Source organism: Pelmatolapia mariae, linkage group LG8, assembly GCF_036321145.2.
Source record: "Pelmatolapia mariae isolate MD_Pm_ZW linkage group LG8, Pm_UMD_F_2, whole genome shotgun sequence".
Classification (NCBI taxonomy): domain Eukaryota; kingdom Metazoa; phylum Chordata; class Actinopteri; order Cichliformes; family Cichlidae; genus Pelmatolapia; species Pelmatolapia mariae.
Window position 1 is genome coordinate 9,987,216 of NC_086234.1, and position 18,088 is coordinate 10,005,303.

The window sequence follows — 18,088 nt, forward strand, 5'->3', positions numbered from 1 at the left end:
CTGCGGCGGCCTACTGTACCATCTGTGCGTTCGTTGCCATGTTGGTGTCTTTCAGGGCATTGATGGCGCTCACTATACTGTTCTTACTGTTGTTGGTAGAAGGCTGGGACGAGAACGCAAACACTCAAAGTGAACACATACGTCACACACACATAGAGAAAGATGCATTAGAATTGAAACACGCCTTTCAGGAAACGGGGCTAATGTTGGTGGAAGCTCCCGGGCTATTGAGAGCTAACAGGGTAAATGAGAGGGTGAGTGCCATAGAATGGCCTCTAGATCATCCCTTTTACTGCCTCACTAACTCTCTATGCCGCTCCCACTTAACTACACAGAGTGACCCCTGGGGCAGAAAAGAAAAAGAGGAGTGGGGAGCGAGATGCTTAATAGCAGCAGAGGCTGATGGAGATTGCTGGGAAACAGAGCAGCAGACATTTGACTGAAACTGACTAAAGGTGAAAGAATAAAATCAGCATTAGGGAACTAATATTTATAAATTATGAGTGAAAACGTTGGTTAAAAAAAAAAAAAAAAAGTTAAAAACTTGTGGAAAGGACTGCAGGATTATGGGATCTAAAAACATGCCATAGAAAGAAACTCCTCTGCAGATATAAAACAAGGTCAATGTGCCTGAAAACAAAAAAAAAAACAAAAAACTGAAAATTAATAATAACTACTGCACAACAAAAGATATTCGCTGAAATAATAGGAGGAAAAGTGCGCAAAAGAAAGATTGTGAAAGACAGAAAAAGAACAGAAGGCAGAAAATCGAGGTCAGCTGACAGAGAAGAGATAGGACACAATGTAGCAGAACAAAAGAGGGCAGAGAGGTGATGAAGAGAACCTTACCTTAGCAGAATCTGACTTCTTGTTGAGTAAACTTTTGCATGCTGTGGAAAAAAGGAGGATAGAAGGGGAGAGAAACAGGTAGAAAAGTTAAGATTTACTGATGATGATAGTTCGTTTGTACCTCTAACCTACGTTACCATCTATGAATCCCCAACACCTCAGTCACTGTGACAAAGTAAGCTTAGATGTTTCCAAAGCACAACATGCATTTAATGGATTTCTCGGGCATTTTTCGCCCCTTGGCTGTACAGGCTGCTACACTCTGCAAAACCCATTCACATCATAATCCATTCATTGCCATCTGGGGATATAAGAGAAACCTGAGAGCAAAGTAAACTTCCTCAATCCATTTCCTGCCTGGAAGACCCCAGCAGATCTAGAAAGAGAATGATGGCCAGACTCAAACTGCCGCCAGGACTGACGGTGATGAGCTAGGTTAATGTAAATCATTGATTTCCTTTAAGGGCTCCAGTCACTTTTCCTCTCAGTCTAACGCTCTCAACTCTCTCTTGCTTGCTTTTCTCTTGTTTTTCTACCAACACACACAGGTTCCAAAAATCTTATCTTGAGTTTCTTACCTTCCAATAGGAAATTGGAGAGGGATAGAGGGGGAGGGAAGAGGGGGGAGGGTTGTAAGAGAGGGCTTAGTATTTCAATACATGAGAGGAGAGATAAGGGGCACAGCATTTACAGCAGCAAACAATATCAAGTGAAAACTCATGCTCCCTAATCTTGGCTGTTGCATTGATAGGCAGCTTATACCTTGGCCTGGCCATGCAGCATCCAAAGGAAAAAATATATATATATTTTTTTAAAGTTTAATTTTCAGTTTTCATTTTCATTCAAAAACTAGAGAAAGGAGAGCTGATTGTTCACAGTGCAAACATCTGCTCTTCATTTGGCTACATCTTCTATCAAGCAGTCACCAGGGTGCTAATGTGACAGCATGGGACTACCACGTTCACATGCTCTCTAGCACAAATTTAACATGGCAAGATGGGTAAAAGTCAAGGTGACCCTCAGGAGGAGGGCTTCACCACTCGAGCAAGATTCTAGCTCGGTGATGAGAAAGGAAAGATGTGTTAGAAAGCATCTGAAGGTGTGTCTCCTGAGAACATTTTCTAGGAATTAACCACACAGGACACCCACATGCGAAAGGCAGCAAGGCAAAAACCGAATTAGAAACACAGAGAGATGCTTCAAACTCACACTTCTGTCACATTCTGCTATAATGCCATTAAAAGGAAACATCATGAGCAAACGGCCAAGCCTTGCCTCAGAAATACTCTACAGAGAAGTGCAAGGAAGCAGTTATAGGTTTGCAGTGATGAGTGACATCATCAGAGGACCAAAAGCCAAAAGCCAAGAAAAAGAAAAAGAAAATAAAAAACAAAAATCTTGATTATGGATGATTTAAAAGGAGGAGAGATGAGGAGTCCAATCTGGAGTGATGATGTCACACATATTTACAGAAACTTACAAAACAGGCAACTTGGTCCAGTCTCAGTGAAGGAGCCCGCATTCGGAGGGCTTTAGCTGACAATTAAAGCACCACAGGCACCCCGAATCTCAGCGCACCAATCACACATCCTAGGATTAACACCCGCCTCCCCTTAGGTGTCTCAGGTGAAGTTATCTCCCCATAAACATTTTACCTTTATCCTGCCTACAAACAGATCCTATGGAGAAGTGTATAGGCACTGCAGAGCAAAAAAGATCCTCCGTTCTAAAAAGGGAGACAGAGAATCCAGTCTGCTCTACATTGCTTCTAATGTACTCAATCCATGGAGCCACCATTGGAATCGCCAACCTTCACCACCCATCTCCACCGGGCAGGATGAGAGGAAAATCTGATTTTAATACTTTCAAAACAATCCCTTCATCTAATGTGGCAGACTTGCTGCCACGTTAGCTTGTGGAGTTCCTGTCTCAAGGGGGAACTTTGTTTTGAAAGTACTAAAACAGACCTTCAGAGGGGGAGTTGAGACGTGGGATGCCTTTAACCTCAAGTGATTCATTGGGAAGAAACGGTGATGTTTTCAACAGTAGCGGCACTGAAGTCAGCACTCCCATCCTCCGTCTCAGTTATTCTCCCCTCTAGCTCCTCAACATCCAACTTTCTTCCTTTGTCCCATCAAACCCAGGTCTGACGATGGCAGCACGCCAACCCAGCTCTTGCCGGCCCCCTGCAATGTGAGTTCCCGCCCCCAGGATACATGCCCCTCCTCATCCCCTGCCCCAGTCCGCCCTGTGCGAGCACAGAGACGTAAGGGGTCAGCTGGAGGTCAGGATGGAGCTTGCTGGAAGTGACGCCATAACTAAGTGAAGATGAAATGTGGGTTACGAGGTCACGATTGAATGGCGCTGATGTGTGAATGTAAAAAGCACTTTTTAGTGCAGGCTGAAGTAAACTCAAGTGAAGCTTATTTACATGACTGCTACACAATACTCCTAAATGAGCAAAATCTGTGAGGGGATGCATGCTTGTGGGTGTGTATGTTGATGAGGATGCTTGCAAAGGCTGCATGCAGGATTTGGGGGATGGTGATGAGGGCCAACCCTGTCCCATGAAAGAAAGTAGCTGTGTATGTAAAGAGGAAGTGGATGGGCGTGTCTCTGGGACGTACCTTCCTGAGCCAGTGAGGCCGTGGAGGAGGCGGCAGCAGCAGAGTTGGTATGCTGCCGGCCCACTATTGGATAGAAATGCTACAGTTGGGAGGGGCTATGGAAATTATGCAGGTCGATCTCATGCTGTTCAGTCATGGGCCGAGAAAGCTACAGGGGGTGCTGGCTACAGCCCAGATGCATCTTAGACTTTGATACAAACGGGCCAAAGCAAAGACGTGCACCCCTGTGGATTCCTAGGCCCAGGGTTGAAATCATTAGCCATCGACTGACCAATTACTTAAAGGCTGAGAACAAGGCTTCAACGAAAACAAGTCACTCTCAGCAGGCTGAGATAAAAAACACAGAATCTTAATAGTCACCTGGTTTTATAACACCACACTTGCCCCCAAACATTAAAAAAGAAAAATCTCATTAAAGTCTAGGCTTTGTTCTCTCAAACACGCTCCATGGGCAGCAGAAAAGAGGGACACATACGCGCGCGCACACACATACACACAGGGAGAGATACATTAGCACAGACAAGGACATAACTGGCACCCACATATAATCTGGAACAGATTATGACAGAATATCAAATTTTAGGCTGCTAACATACATGATAATGCACTCATAATAATCCAGTAATACAATATTTCTATCATATCACAAAGGAGCTTCGTGTTTCAGTTCAGTTTAATGTTGTAAGCAAGCAAACTCCTGGGCGCACACAAAAACATTGTTATTTTGAGAATGAGTGGGTGAGCGTGCGTGTGTGGTGAGGGGGTTAAAAAAGGTGCAGAGGACTCTATCCACTTTCCTTCCTCCACTCCCTCTGCATGTGCTGCGTGGGAGGCTGAGGGCGAAGGGCACACCCACCTGAGAAGTTTCTGGACACCAGCATGGTGGTGAGAATGGCTCCCTGGAGGAGGAGGAGGAGAGGAAGGAGAAGAGAGAAGTGAGGGGAGGTATAATGAGAGCATGGCGTTTTTCTTTATTTAACATGAATTCATTTTTTTTTTTTTTTTAAACTGCTATGCATGCATTTCATTTTCTTTAAATGCAGTGAATTCTTAATGTTGTCTGTAAAACTCTGCCTAATGTTTCAAAAAAAAAAAACCCCAAACTTGTATGCTGTCTGGGGAGATGCACCTTTAACTGTACATTCTCACATCTCAAAGCCCTACATTCCTCTATGCAAATTAATTTAAATGATGCGGCAAAACAAAATAGCTGATACTTGAGGCATGAGTTTGCATCAGTGGCAGTGAATGCAAACTACAGTAACTGGAGCTGGTTGACATTTAAAATGTTTCCAATAGAGGAAAAAAAGCAGAGGTTCTCAAAAGTAAAATGTTCATATGCAGCAATTTAGAAAGATCAAAGACTTTGGCAGACATGTGATCTCAGGGTTTGGCTGATAGTTTCGATGGTTGATATCAACCCCTCAAAGCAGCATAATTTACAAACCTTAACATTTTAATCCTCACAATCCAAAATATATGTCAAAATGATATAATAGACAGGGCAGGTCTCAACAGCTTCACAGCAAATGACAATGAATGAGATGCACAGCACAGCGAGTTAAAATATTTTCAATAGTCTCCAAAAACAGACGCATAGAGTGAACTCAAACTTTCCAACACTATTGCATTGTTACAACTCAGAAATAATCGTCCAAACACAAGTTTCCTTATTTTTGTGCTACGTTTCTATGCTCACACAATAACTAACTCATGAAATGTCACGCACAATAACACCCATATCACAACTACATTGCACAATTATCTAAGATACACAACAATATCTGTGTAGCTTAACATATAATACACCAAACAAGGGATTAGTTACTTATTCACTGCACTGTTGTATTGTTGTGTCTTGTTATTATTGTTCAATTCAGTTCAGTTAATCAGTTATATCATCTTTCTCTGCCATGTGCCCCATTCGAGCCATGAAATGCTGACAGATCAAAGTGGAATGATGAATATTTTAAGAGCACCTACATCTTTTAATAAAAGTGTTGACTGACAGATCACATCTCCCAAGAGGAAGAGATATGGTATACTTCCACACTGATATTTTGTCCCAGCCCTTTAAAACCACAGGATAAAAAAAAAGTAACCAATCAAGGCTGGTTTAAAGCCTGAGAAGCCTACCTTGAGTTTTCGGCGAGCATTGAACTTGCGGAGACATTCGACTGTTTCCTGTCTGTGCATCATGGACGCCACTGTAGAACGGTGCTGTAAGGGGACAAAAATGTAACAAAATAAGTCAACAGATTCTCAGGGCAAGTATGAATCCGAGTTATAGTTATGTGACAGCTTTAATATGGTAAATCCCTAGGTTTCTCCATAATGTACTCTGTGGTGATTTAGGTGAATACTTACGCAGATCCATGGGTGTTTGAGAGCCTGTTCGGCAGTGATTCTTTTGGCTGGGTTAATTGTCAACATCTGGTTAATCAGGTTCTTTGCCTCTGGGGTCACCGTGTCCCACTCTGGAGACGGGAACTGAGGAAATAGGAGAAATAAGTGATACGTCAGTTGTGAGAGATTTCTGGTCAGCTGATCAAGTGGGTTTCTAGCAGATCCATGCCATATGGAAACCAGTGCTTGAGTTAACTCATTAAAATAGGGAAGATTATGGAAGGGGGGGAAAAAGGGTTTTGGATTCACAGAAAACATGCTGCAGTTTTAAAACTCAAATCCCTGCAAACAGGCTGAAAAGTGACTTCATTATTCATCGACTGAGAGAGGAGAATACCCCTTCTCTGACTCTCACACACTCTCTCTCACACACACACCCCTCTGCAATGCGTCAGGAAGGCCCTGATAGGATCAATAGCTTTGGACCACATCTCAATTGGACACTATTAAATGTTCAAAAACTGCTTAGCAAACCCCTGCACTGCACCCAACACACACACACACACACACACACACACACACACACACACACACACACACACACACACACACACACACACACACACACTTACATCGTATGCCCCAGCTTTGATCTGCTGATAGAGTTTATGTTGATCTTCATCCCAGAATGGTGGATATCCCACTAACAAGATATAGAGAATAACACCTGACAGGAAACAAAGAGGGGAGAAGTGATTCAGAAAGATCATGTTACGATACCATTTACCGTGGGCAGCAAAGAATAAAATCAAGACAAGGAAATGCAACAGTAAGAAAGGGAAAACTTAGTTATTGCAACACTTTATGAGCACGATGAAGTCACCTCTCTGAGAGAGGCTGCAAGGTCATCATGCTTTTTTATGATTCCCATTAACCCCTACGAAAACAGTTTTACTTTTAAATGATACTTAAAAGCTGTTGAATAGGTTCATTCGACCCGAGGCACACACAGGTGTCAAAACTCACCACAGGCCCATATGTCCACAGGCTTGCCGTAAGGGTCCTTCCGCAGGACCTCAGGGGAGAGATAGCCAGGAGTGCCTGCAAACCCTGCCCAACAGATAAATCAGAAGCTACAATTAACTTTTATTAAACTCCCGGTAAAGGCTACTTTCATGCCGTTATATAAACAGCTTAAATTATAGCGACCCATACGCAGGGCCAGATTATGATAGTGTAGAGTCACTAGCAAATACCCATTAATCATTTCATCCCCGCCACAGAGTCAGCCAAGTGCTGGCAGCTTGGCTGTTAGCCAAGACACAATGACCTAAGCATGACCTGGAAAGTGGCAGCGAGCCTCTTAAGCAATGCTCCTGCAAATGTTCTGTGGCTTCAAAGCAGCAGCAGATGTGAATCTATGTGGCTTGCTGTATGAAAGAGGGCCTGTTCAGCAGTGATTCATGCCTGGTGTAGGAACTATCAAGTGCTAAACACCCAGATAGAATAACAGATCAGGTAAAGGACCTGCTCATTTGATATGCGTGTTTGTGTCACTGTTTTTGTTTTCTTACCAAACCAAGCCTGCTGGTCCCCCTGCACTTCAATAGCAAGTCCAAAGTCTGCCAGCTTCACTGCGGCTCCCTTCATCTTACTGGCCAACAACAAGTTCTCAGGCTGAGACACACACACAGAGCAAAGCAGAGATCAAGACAGTGAGAGACAGGCAGTTAAAGGCACTCTTCAGTAAAGCTTTTCCTCAGAAATATTTATATTTGATGTGTTTGACACAGCATGTGGGGGTGGGATAAAGGTGTGAGAGTGTGATGGAGAGACAGAGGAGGTAGGGAGAGGATAAGTAGTTGAGAATCTCCCCAACACCTTATATGGGCATGGGTCCGTAGCCATGGAAACCACTCGGGAGTCATTTAGGTAGAGCTGCAGACTGCATGCTAAATGGAAAGTGTACTTAGCGCGAGGCGGCGTGTGTGGCAGTGTTGTAAATGGCCGTTGTTTGGGCAGCGGGACATAAAGGGCCGCAGTAAAAAGCCCACTCAGGATAAAAGGCCAACAAATCAGACAGGCAGCGCTCGAGGTTATTCTCTGACATAGTGTGCACACGTACAAAAGCCGCCCACATGTGTCTCAGACATCCCTTGAGATAGCGGGTTTTTTTCCCTACCCCCCCTGCCCCTCACTTCGTACTTTCAAATTCAGTACATATATTATTAACATCTCATCAACTTAAACTGGGTTAAACGTTAAACTGCAGGCAACAGAGAAGCCATCCTCATCCTCTACTCTTTACATCTCAACCCATCAGCAATTTGGGACAAATCAAATCTCCTGACGCTTGAAGGGTGGTGTGATGTCACGCTCGTCTATGCCTCCGCCCAAACACAGCCCCTTCACGAGTGAGCTTGTGCACGTATGAGCTCTTGAGTCCTTGCCATAGGTGAGACGAACCCTTCCACGTGATCATGACTCACCGTCTCTGTGCTCAACATGAACATACATCATGTGATTATGCACGCGCAGACACAAAAACACACACACACACACACACACACACACAGTCCCGGTCAAGGACAGGCAGGATGACAGATCTGACGACAGACAGAGGAGGGCGGGGGCAGTAGACGGCAGAGGGATGCAGGGGAAAAATAAAAAGGATGGAAGCAAAAATTGCGGAGAGGGAGAGGAAGAGAGATGGAGCAACTGAGAGCCATCTGTATGTTGCCATGGCCACGAGCAGAGGTGTGTGTGTGTGTGTGCGTGTACATGTGTAAGAGTGTGGTTGTCATGGAAACGGGCAGCCACTCACCTTGAGGTCTCTGTGCACAATATCATGCTGGTGGATATGATTGACACTCTCCAAGATCTGACTAATGCAGTGACTACAGAGAGAGAAGAGGGGACAGAGAGAGACAGAGAGTGAGACGTGTCAGTCACCACCCTTCATTGCAAAAACAAAAAACACCACACATTTACCCCACATGACTCGTCTGCCAGGCAGAAAAAAAAAGGATGCATGGTATTGCCATCATTAGAAAAAACAAAGAAAAAAAACGCCCCAACAACCTCACATCGTTCTTGATCACTGTGACGACTGGCAACATGAAACTGGAGCTGTCGCACAAACGGATTACATATTTTCCAGAGATAGACAAAAAATAAGTTCAGACAACCTGCAGCGTTTCCCACAGAAATAGATTCTATTTGTGGCATGTAGTGTGTGTGCTCCACTGCAAATATTTTAATTGCCCAGTCCCTTGTGACAAATATACGAAACAGCAATGTATTCATTGCCTCTTCAGTTAACCTCGAGTCCCAAGAACCAACTCCACTGCCTCATTGGAAACTGTGCCCCTTGCTTTGCTGCAAAGCCCTAGTCACATCTGCGTAACAGCAGAGCCAGCTCTCCACCTGCTGCAGGTTATGGTTGAAGTGGCTCTCTAGCTTGCGACTGATCTCCAGAGCAGAATAAGGACTACAGTCAGCTGAAGTCCATTTGACCATTGTGCAGCTGAATGATTCAGCCCGGTGGCAGTCCTATTTTACACGCACGTTTGTGAGACAAAAGTCATACAGTTTGAGAAAGAAGAGAAAACGAGCTTTACAGAGATATTTGGTGTATCACAGCAGCAGAAAGCATTCAAAAGGTACTGCTGTCTGAACACAGACAGAAAAATCTGTCCCTGGCTAGATTTGACCACGTGTAATTCACGTTAGCGTAACTGCTCGACCAGTTTGGGCCAGAGAGAAAATGCGAATGTTTCCTGAAAGATGAGAATTGTTCTGTAAGACAGCCAAATTACATAATTCTTCCAAGTAGCTTATATGATCCTTGGGTTAAGGACCATATCGTCCTAGTATGGAAAACTGGTTGAAGAAAACAAGAAAACTTCTAACTAGCTAGCAGCTAGTTAGGAGTTATTTAAGTTTCAGTATAAGAGTGAGGCGAAAATGTCCCCCAGTAAATCAATCACGGACAACCTCACGTTCTTGGACAATTGCAAAAGAAAATAATGCTGGCAAGGCTGCAGTTATCATACCTGGGCAGCCTGCCAAGTAAAGTCTATGTGTGGGAAACACTGGCTTTTGAGTGATGAATTAAACATTTCAAAAAGCGAGATGTAGTGATGGAATGATAGCCAAAAGACCCAGCTATAAGCGTTTTCCAGGCAAAACACTAATACTGCATTGCTACAGCTTTTGGAAAAAACGGCACCTTTTTGACTTTTAGCTGTATTTTAAAAAGCAGTATGAACACTTCACTGTGGATATAAAGCTTATGTAATATACGCTTGACGGCCAAGAAAGTTAACCAGTTAAAACAGTTAACTCGATTAATTAATGAGCACACTAGCTGTTAATGGCATCTCTACCGTGATCCCTAAAAGCAATCAATTTTACGTTTCAAACCCATTATCCAGGTACAGTAGCTTAAAGAACAAATACTACGTATCTGATGTGGGAAGGCTTGAACCATCCAGTCAATAAATCTGTATCCCGGTAGCAATTCTAATAATGGGGGCGTCAATTCAGCTGCCACCGATATCGTTGCCATTATTTCTCAACACTGGCTCATAAGCATGTTTCACACAATCCTGTGGAGTGTGTTGGCACATTACGCGTCTTCTGAAATTTTCTTACATGCCCGTACAAGACCATCCTCTTACTGTCTTACACACTGTGGCACCGGGTGATGATTTCACTCTCTAATGCTCATGTTCAGGTTAATGGGTCAGATGTCACCTGCCTACAAAGAGTGAAGCCCAGGCTTAAATCATATGGCTTGGTTTCTGTGGGTTTGTTCACCCCTTATGTGGGAACAAAGGCCCCTCCGCTAACTGCAGACAGAATTCATAATCTGCCCACCACACAGCCACAGGAGGATAGCGCAAACAAAGACAGAAAGATTACATGAAACAACACCAGCAAAATCAACGAAAATCATGTAAAATGCCAAATAAAATTTCACAAGTTGCCAAGGCGAGGTCCCCTAAACACATTCAGTGAACAGTAATACAAGTCTTCACATCCGAGCAGACAGAACTGGCGTTTTTTTGCCTCATAAAAAGGCAATGATAATCAGAACTGTTGGTTGACTGTGCAATTGTTTCAGTATTATTTGAATGGTCCTATACTACGCCTATTTTAAGACAAGTTAATCTAAACTTCACATGTCTGAATGAATAATCTGTGCATCTTAGTGACCTTGAAAGACTCAATCTTATCCACAGTAGGTTATTATACACAGACTACAGACAATATAAACTCACTCCTATATTTGCTCTTGCAGCCAACGACGCAACATTTGCTGTGCTCTGCTAGCTGAGACATTTTGGAGAGTGCTACTCTCTACCCCTTTGCACTCACTTCTAAATAATATAGCAGTGACAAGGCTGGATTACACACTTTCTAGCTGATTGATTATCACTTGCTTACAGAGCCGGGAGGGTGCTCGATATGACAGTATAGTTTTAACAAATTTTCATTTAAATGTCACAGTTTACTAAATCAAAACAAAAACAAATAAACAAAACAAAAAGAACAGAACTGCATTTTTACTGTAATGGAGGGAAAAAAACAGAGTGAGACATGTGATTAAAGAGAGAAGGGGGGAGTGGGAACCAATGAACTTGTTGACAAGTAAATGCATTTCCTGATAAGAATACCAGCAAGCCAATTACATGCACCGCTGTGTGCTTGTGTGTTCATAAAATGAGAGTATTTATATATTTAATGGGATTATGCTGTTTGTCTGCAGTACCGTGCTTCTGCATGCAAAAAACCCATATCCCAAAAAAGATTGGGCTATTTGTAAGTCATTTAAAACTCAAATGACTGAAAAACAGTACACAAACAACACAATGTTGAGAATGAGGACGATTTTTACATATGTAAATACATCCATAGCACAGCATGTGAAAACCAGGATAAAGTTGAAAATTCGTTTTGTTTTCCTCAAATTTCCAAATTTGAAAAAAAGAAATAAATCTATGTATCTTTCTTAACCTTGAAGATGCCACATTGTCCCAGTCTTTAAATTATTGTGGTTTAACACCAATGTAAATAGATAAAGACTTCAGTCATGTCAGCAGCTTCATAAAGGGGGCATATTTTGCCGTGCACTGGTCTGGTTCAACCTTTAGGCATGTGTGTGGTTGTGCTCCAGTTTTGCTGGACTTTTTTTTTGGACTACATTACAGTTTTGAGAGATTCCTCAGACAGAGAACTTCACCTAAACCACAGAAATACAGGAAAGTCTGGTTGCATCATTGCTTGGCAGTTTTTGTATGCAGCCAGATTCTCAGTCTGCATCTCTGACCAGCCTTTCCTGTGTTGCGTCACATATTCAGATTATAAAAGCCAGAAACAAAACAAAAGCTAGGTTCTGAGCAGAAGGCTGAAGTACAAAACTTAGTGTAATATCGCACAACCAATGAGGTTAACAGGTCAATAGCACAATTGTGCATATTAAGAGATATCCTGTATTTTAGTAAAAACGGAGGATATCACCACATTAATGATTTTCCCATCCAGTATTTTGCAAAAGTAAAATCATTTCTGAACTTAAAATGGCAAAAAAGTGGGAATGTCAACATGACACAGAATCTTAAATGATTCAGACAATCTGAAAAGCCTCTCTACAGACGAGGGACAAGGCTAATAACTAAGATCGTCTGGCCTTCAGACAAAATGTAAACGAGAAGCCCAAGAACACTTTCTAAAAACCAAACACCATTCTCAGTGAACACAGAAGCAAAGAGCACGTCCTGCAGAGCAAAAAGTGCATCTAGCTTCTTATTGGCACACAGTTCAAAAGCCAGCATTCCTGATGGATTCAACACTGTTTGAGGGTGCTTTAGTGCACGCAGCATCAATAACTTGCACATCTGTGAAGGCACCATAAATGCCAAATAATGTATATATTTAGGTTTTGAAGCAACAAATGTTGCCATCCAGTCAATGTCTTCTCTTTGTAAGACCTTGCTTATTTTCAGGATGACAATAACTGAATTTAAATGAGCATAATGGTGCAACAAACCTGCCATCCACTGAAAACATTCCCTGCACCACAAAAAGAAAGAAAAAAAATATTCCAAACTGTTGAGCAGCTAAAAATCTTTTATCGAGCAAGGATTTTACGTCACATTTTTGTTTTTTGAAGAGGTGATACAACACAACTATGAACACGCCAGTCAATATGTTTTCATTGCACCATTTTCAAATTAATATAGAATTCAAATCAGTTGCACATCATCACATTGTGTATTTCTTTATATTTTACAAAGAGTCTGGGAAGAGCAGCTTCATTAACGGACGTTTACCTGGCATCAGCCTCACTGTAGTACTCCCTGGCTACAATGTCTTCAAAAAGCTCTCCTCCTGTCACCCTGTAAGGGGAAGGGAAGGAAGAAGGGGTCCGAAGAAAGAGACGGAGAGAGACAGGGAGTCAAATAACAGAGAAGTTGTTAGCATACACAAACAAACCGCAGTCACACGCATGGATAAAATGTCATTGTGTGTGTGTGCTCACGTGCCTGTGTGTGTGTGTGTGTGTGTGTGTGTGCAGAAGATACTCACAGGTCAAAGACTAGGTAATGAAAGCCTTCCTCTGAAATGCTGTCATGGAGTCTCACTGCAAGAGAGAGGGTGGGAAATGAGACTGACAGCAGCTAAGTGAAAGACATAAAATAAAATAAAAATACTGTTCTGTTTGGCTGTAAAGCTTCACATAAACTGAAAAAACAAAAAAACCAAAGCTCAAATATAAATATGTGAAGAGAAGAGAGGCAGACATGGAGAAAAAGAAATGTCACTTATGATTGTGATGTATTGATTCTCCTTTCTTAACCACAGCAATATGAGCACACCCAATGATTAGGCAATTAGTGAGCACTTAATTCAACCATACTCTCCCTGCAATTACTGCAACTGAGTGATGGTTTCTGGAATGGACTTTGTTTGGGGCGAAATTACTGGTGGTTTAGAATACATCTTTATAATGGACACAGTAGGGTTAGCATGCAGGAGTGACTATAAGCAACTGTAATTGTAGGTTGTGATAGCATTGCTTAAAGCTATGTCTGACCAAAACAGTAAAGCCCTGTCAAAAGCCCACTTTTATCCAAATTAAGTGATTATTATTTCAGCTTTAACAGTACTTCAAACATATTTGGTGATAGAGAAAGGACATAAAAGAGTACATGTATTTAGACAATCTGGGGGAGTCTATGATAGTTGGTGGTGACTAAATAGGAAACATGTGGAACGATAACAAACCAGGGTATATGCTAAACCATTAGACTACTTGGACACCTCTAAACAGGGGTATTTTGGCCCAAGCAGAGAGCAGTCACTCATGCACCCTTTCCTTCTTTTTACATGTCCACTTACAGCATTTTGTTTTTCTGTTTTGCTGCCTGTTTCAGGTACACAACATCCTCATTCTTAACAAGAAAGCACAAAAAAAGACCCAATGTAAACCTCTAAAATAATTAATTGCAAACAAAGACCTACAAAGACCAGAACCAGTCTAGGAAATGTTATTTTTTGTGTTTCCTGATTGCTGAGCTATCCAAACCCCTGGTCTGAAACAGAAGTAGCGAACGCACTAATGAGTTCATTCTGCGGTTATGCAGTAACCACCGCAGCTCTCAGCTTGTCAACTTAACTAAACAGCAGCAGAATGACGAAGCAGGATCCAGGCTGCACAATCCAGGAGTTACAGGATGGGCCTGAGACACAGCTTAGGTTTAGTGTCAAGAAAGAAACTTATTGTTATGTAAAGCGAATATCAGTTGTATAATAAGATGAAGTAGGATGGCCCCTGCAGCAAGAAACAAGAGCGACTGTTCTTTACTCCTCCTCCCATCTTCTCGCTCTCCCTCCATCTGTCTCCTACTCCTGCTTTCGTCTCTCCATCTGTCTCATTTTCGTGCCCTCTTTTGTCTAAAGTTTGAACGTATACGATGCCAAAATATGCCAAAAAAGGGGAAAGGACATGAGAGCGAAATGTATATAGAAAGGGAAAGAACAGGAAAAGTAGGTGAGGGACAAATGAGTGCCGGGGGGGGGGGCTTTTCAGAAAACTAGGACATGAGGAAAATAGAAATGAGCAGTGCAGTGAGAAAGGTGTCATTGATTTTGTCATTTTCCCCTTTGTGCCCTTTACCGATCTCTCCTGAACATCTCTATGAGGAGATGTATAATTCATGTCACTGCGATATGAGTTTCCATCAGAAAGGTAAGAAAAAAAAAACTAAATAAATATCACTATGCAAAGAAGGCAGAGAGCATTTCTCACAAGTCAGCTTTGATGATCTTAATTTTTACACACACACACACACACACACACACACACACACACACACACACACACACACACACACACACACACACACACACACACACACGCAGCAAGAGTCAGCTTCAAGGCAACATTCAAGGCGTCTTCACACATGCACCATAGGTCTAAACCTTTCTAGACGGTTTTTAACCTTCTAGCACCCAAGCACAAACTCTGTGTGGTGTCGGATTGAGCTGAAGTGCGAATATCGCAGTTAATAATCTGGTGCATTCATCGTTAGCGAGTGGGCGTCACACGTGCTGCCTCCTGCATGTTCTATCTATGCAGCTCCCTCGCCTATGAGTATTTCCAGTAGTGCGAAAGCGTTTGAAGCAGCCTATTTCCTGCTGTGTGCTACATACAAGGAAAAAAAAACAGAAAGGACTGTGGAAAATATCCTGACCTGATTTTCCCCAAAACTGACCAAAGTTCACGCACAACTGATTCTGTGACCTCTTATTCTGAACGGCACTGTTCATATTGTTTGTTTTTAAATCAGCGACGGCGATGTCATCAACAAATGTTTCTGTTATCATTTATAGTACGCCATAACTTGCATGATTGCTACAAAGGGTAGATTTTCACTAGCAGAAAGTGGTGCAAACGAGACTGATCGGTGTGTCGTTAGTAATCTAACAGCCAAACATTGGTATAGGCAAAAAGTTGTTATCAGCCCAACAATTCAACCGCTGCCTACCGCAGAGACATTAGAGGAATGGGTGATGGAGATCTCCAGAGATTATTTCAAAACATGAACAAAATGAAACCCTGCTGCTGCAAATAAGATACGACAGCAATGCTCCAGGAAACGATTAATCTTGTGATTTGATCATCACAAGCACAAGCTGGAAAATAAATACATTAACTCAATTCATGTATTTATTTTACCACTCAGTGCGTTCTTTGTGATTCTGTTTATTTCTAATGTGACAGCGGCACATACAGTTACACATTACAGCGTGTTCAAAGAGTCTGTCCTATAGATTAGTAATGGAGATGGTCACCAGATTAAAAGTAAAGGGATTTTATTGATTTACAGGTATTACTGGTGGGAAAAGAGGCCTACAGTCAAACCTTCAAGATCAGCATCTCCAGTTTCCTTGAATTGCTTCATATCTGTTCAGATAAGATCAATCCTGGATGTAATCAGCATGCTGACTCTCAAATGATCCATCATCGTATAGTTGACGTGTCTGAGTTAAACATTATGCCAGTGTTACTGGAGTGTTTATTCTGTTTTCTATAAACAGATTATGAAGACTTTAAGTGCATTAATTAAATATTCCAGAAATCCTAGCAGAACCACAGTATGTGGTATGTGTAACACGCCAAATGATCTATTACATAAGAGTCACCCACTTGCAGCTCTGCTTTGAAATACCACAATAATATTATAACTAAAATATCTTAATTCAAGGTCAAATCACTCGCTTTTCTTTCCTCTTATTTCTTTGTATTTTAACAACCATTTCTATTTACAAAGACATCTTAAGCCTCACAAACAATATTTGTGAAATTCTCTGCTGCAGATAACTACTATAAGGATTGCATTAATTGGTCAGATACTCACCAATGTTGGGGTGTTTCAGGAGACGGCAGATACGAGCCTCTCTCTCAAGCTTCTGATGATCTGTGTAGACAAAACAAAATAGGTTTATTCAAATTCAGCCGCAGTAATAAAGTATTTAATAACATAATATAATTTCCACTTGAGGAACTTTAGCAAAACATATGTTCAGCTGTACAAGATGGATAAAAATAACTAAACACCTATTAAGTGAGCTGAACATTAGCGTTGAGATGGGATTTACTGAGGTTAGCAGCTGATGATCATCTAGTCTGCCACATTAATTTTGCACTTCCTCCATGTTCCAAAAAGTGATGTGAAATATTATTAACATTTCAGATGTTTTATGATTAAGGGAGGTAAAAGAACTGGCTCTGGTAAAATAACAGACAATATATTATCATAAATAGGTATTTAAAGATCCTGACTTAAAAAGCTAGAGCCAGTATTTGTGACAATGAGCCGATCTGTTTAAGTCAGCTATGCTGTTCTCGGTTTACTGTCCCAGTGAATCAGTGTACCGTTGCTCACCGATGCACTGTCGAACCTGACATTGCTTTATACATAAAATAATAATTTCCTATACCTTGCTCATAGTGATTATTAGAGCTTTAATTTAATTGGTGCATATTTAACTAATTCTATATTGCTTAAGTATACATATCAGTAAAAGAGTTAATCCCTAAAACAGTTATGTAAATCTTCATAATTCAGTTATTTTTAGAAATACATACAGGAAAGGTAAAGGGGGTCTAAGCCATGTGACATGCAATGCTTCCTTGGTGGAACTGAATGGGGGACAATGTGGTTTTATGGTGTGGGCCTTCACCTGCTAGGTGCTACATTATCACCAAATGTTTGGAACAAGAATGTTTGGTTTTTACACACTGTGGTGTTGTCAACAATATACCCATTAATGTCCTTCAGTCAGAAGAGAAGGGCCACCTTTTACAAAGCCCCAAGTATAGCACACACCTTCATTATTTATGTTCTCTCCATCCCAAATAAAAATTTTAGTGCCTGAGACTAGAGCACAAGAAAACCAAGGCACTCGTGTTCCTTTTAAAAACTGAGTTACAGATGTTTAGTATTAAAAATCTACTGAGTCATCGGGCGCTTTCCTGGGGAATTACGATGTACGGCAGCTGTCAGTCATAAAAGTGTCTCTGTATGCAAATATTTAAATGAAGATGTGTTTTATGTGCAGAAAGAATAAACTAAGCCAACACTCATAAGCAGTAGCAATACAGTCATTTGCATGTAGAGACAGTCTCCATCTCTGAAATCTAACAATATGAATTAAAACTGAGCTCCAGTGCTAGCATTTCTGCACATGTGGTT

The 18,088-nt window shown here is 41.6% G+C and overlaps 1 protein-coding gene across 12 annotated transcripts in view; it reads right to left on the bottom strand.

The window, feature by feature from the left end:
- LOC134633748 (calcium/calmodulin-dependent protein kinase type II subunit gamma-like) overlaps positions 1 to 18,088 on the bottom strand; it is a 41,070-nt gene that overhangs the window by 14,048 nt on the left and 8,934 nt on the right. For 5 of the 12 annotated variants that reach the window (XM_063482760.1, XM_063482763.1, XM_063482762.1 and 2 more), the window contains exons 3-15: positions 16,751 to 16,810; positions 13,416 to 13,470; positions 13,160 to 13,225; positions 8,647 to 8,719; positions 7,397 to 7,499; positions 6,849 to 6,932; positions 6,455 to 6,549; positions 5,844 to 5,966; positions 5,613 to 5,696; positions 4,333 to 4,375; positions 3,477 to 3,539; positions 850 to 890; positions 20 to 103 (exon numbers count right to left, since the gene is read on the bottom strand). In XM_063482760.1, the coding sequence (XP_063338830.1) occupies positions 20 to 103; positions 850 to 890; positions 3,477 to 3,539; positions 4,333 to 4,375; positions 5,613 to 5,696; positions 5,844 to 5,966; positions 6,455 to 6,549; positions 6,849 to 6,932; positions 7,397 to 7,499; positions 8,647 to 8,719; positions 13,160 to 13,225; positions 13,416 to 13,470; positions 16,751 to 16,810 (974 nt within the window). The remainder of the gene's footprint in view (positions 1 to 19; positions 104 to 849; positions 891 to 3,476; positions 3,540 to 4,332; positions 4,376 to 5,612; positions 5,697 to 5,843; positions 5,967 to 6,454; positions 6,550 to 6,848; positions 6,933 to 7,396; positions 7,500 to 8,646; positions 8,720 to 13,159; positions 13,226 to 13,415; positions 13,471 to 16,750; positions 16,811 to 18,088) is intronic. The other 7 variants (XM_063482765.1, XM_063482758.1, XM_063482759.1 and 4 more) reach the window with 3 other exon arrangements.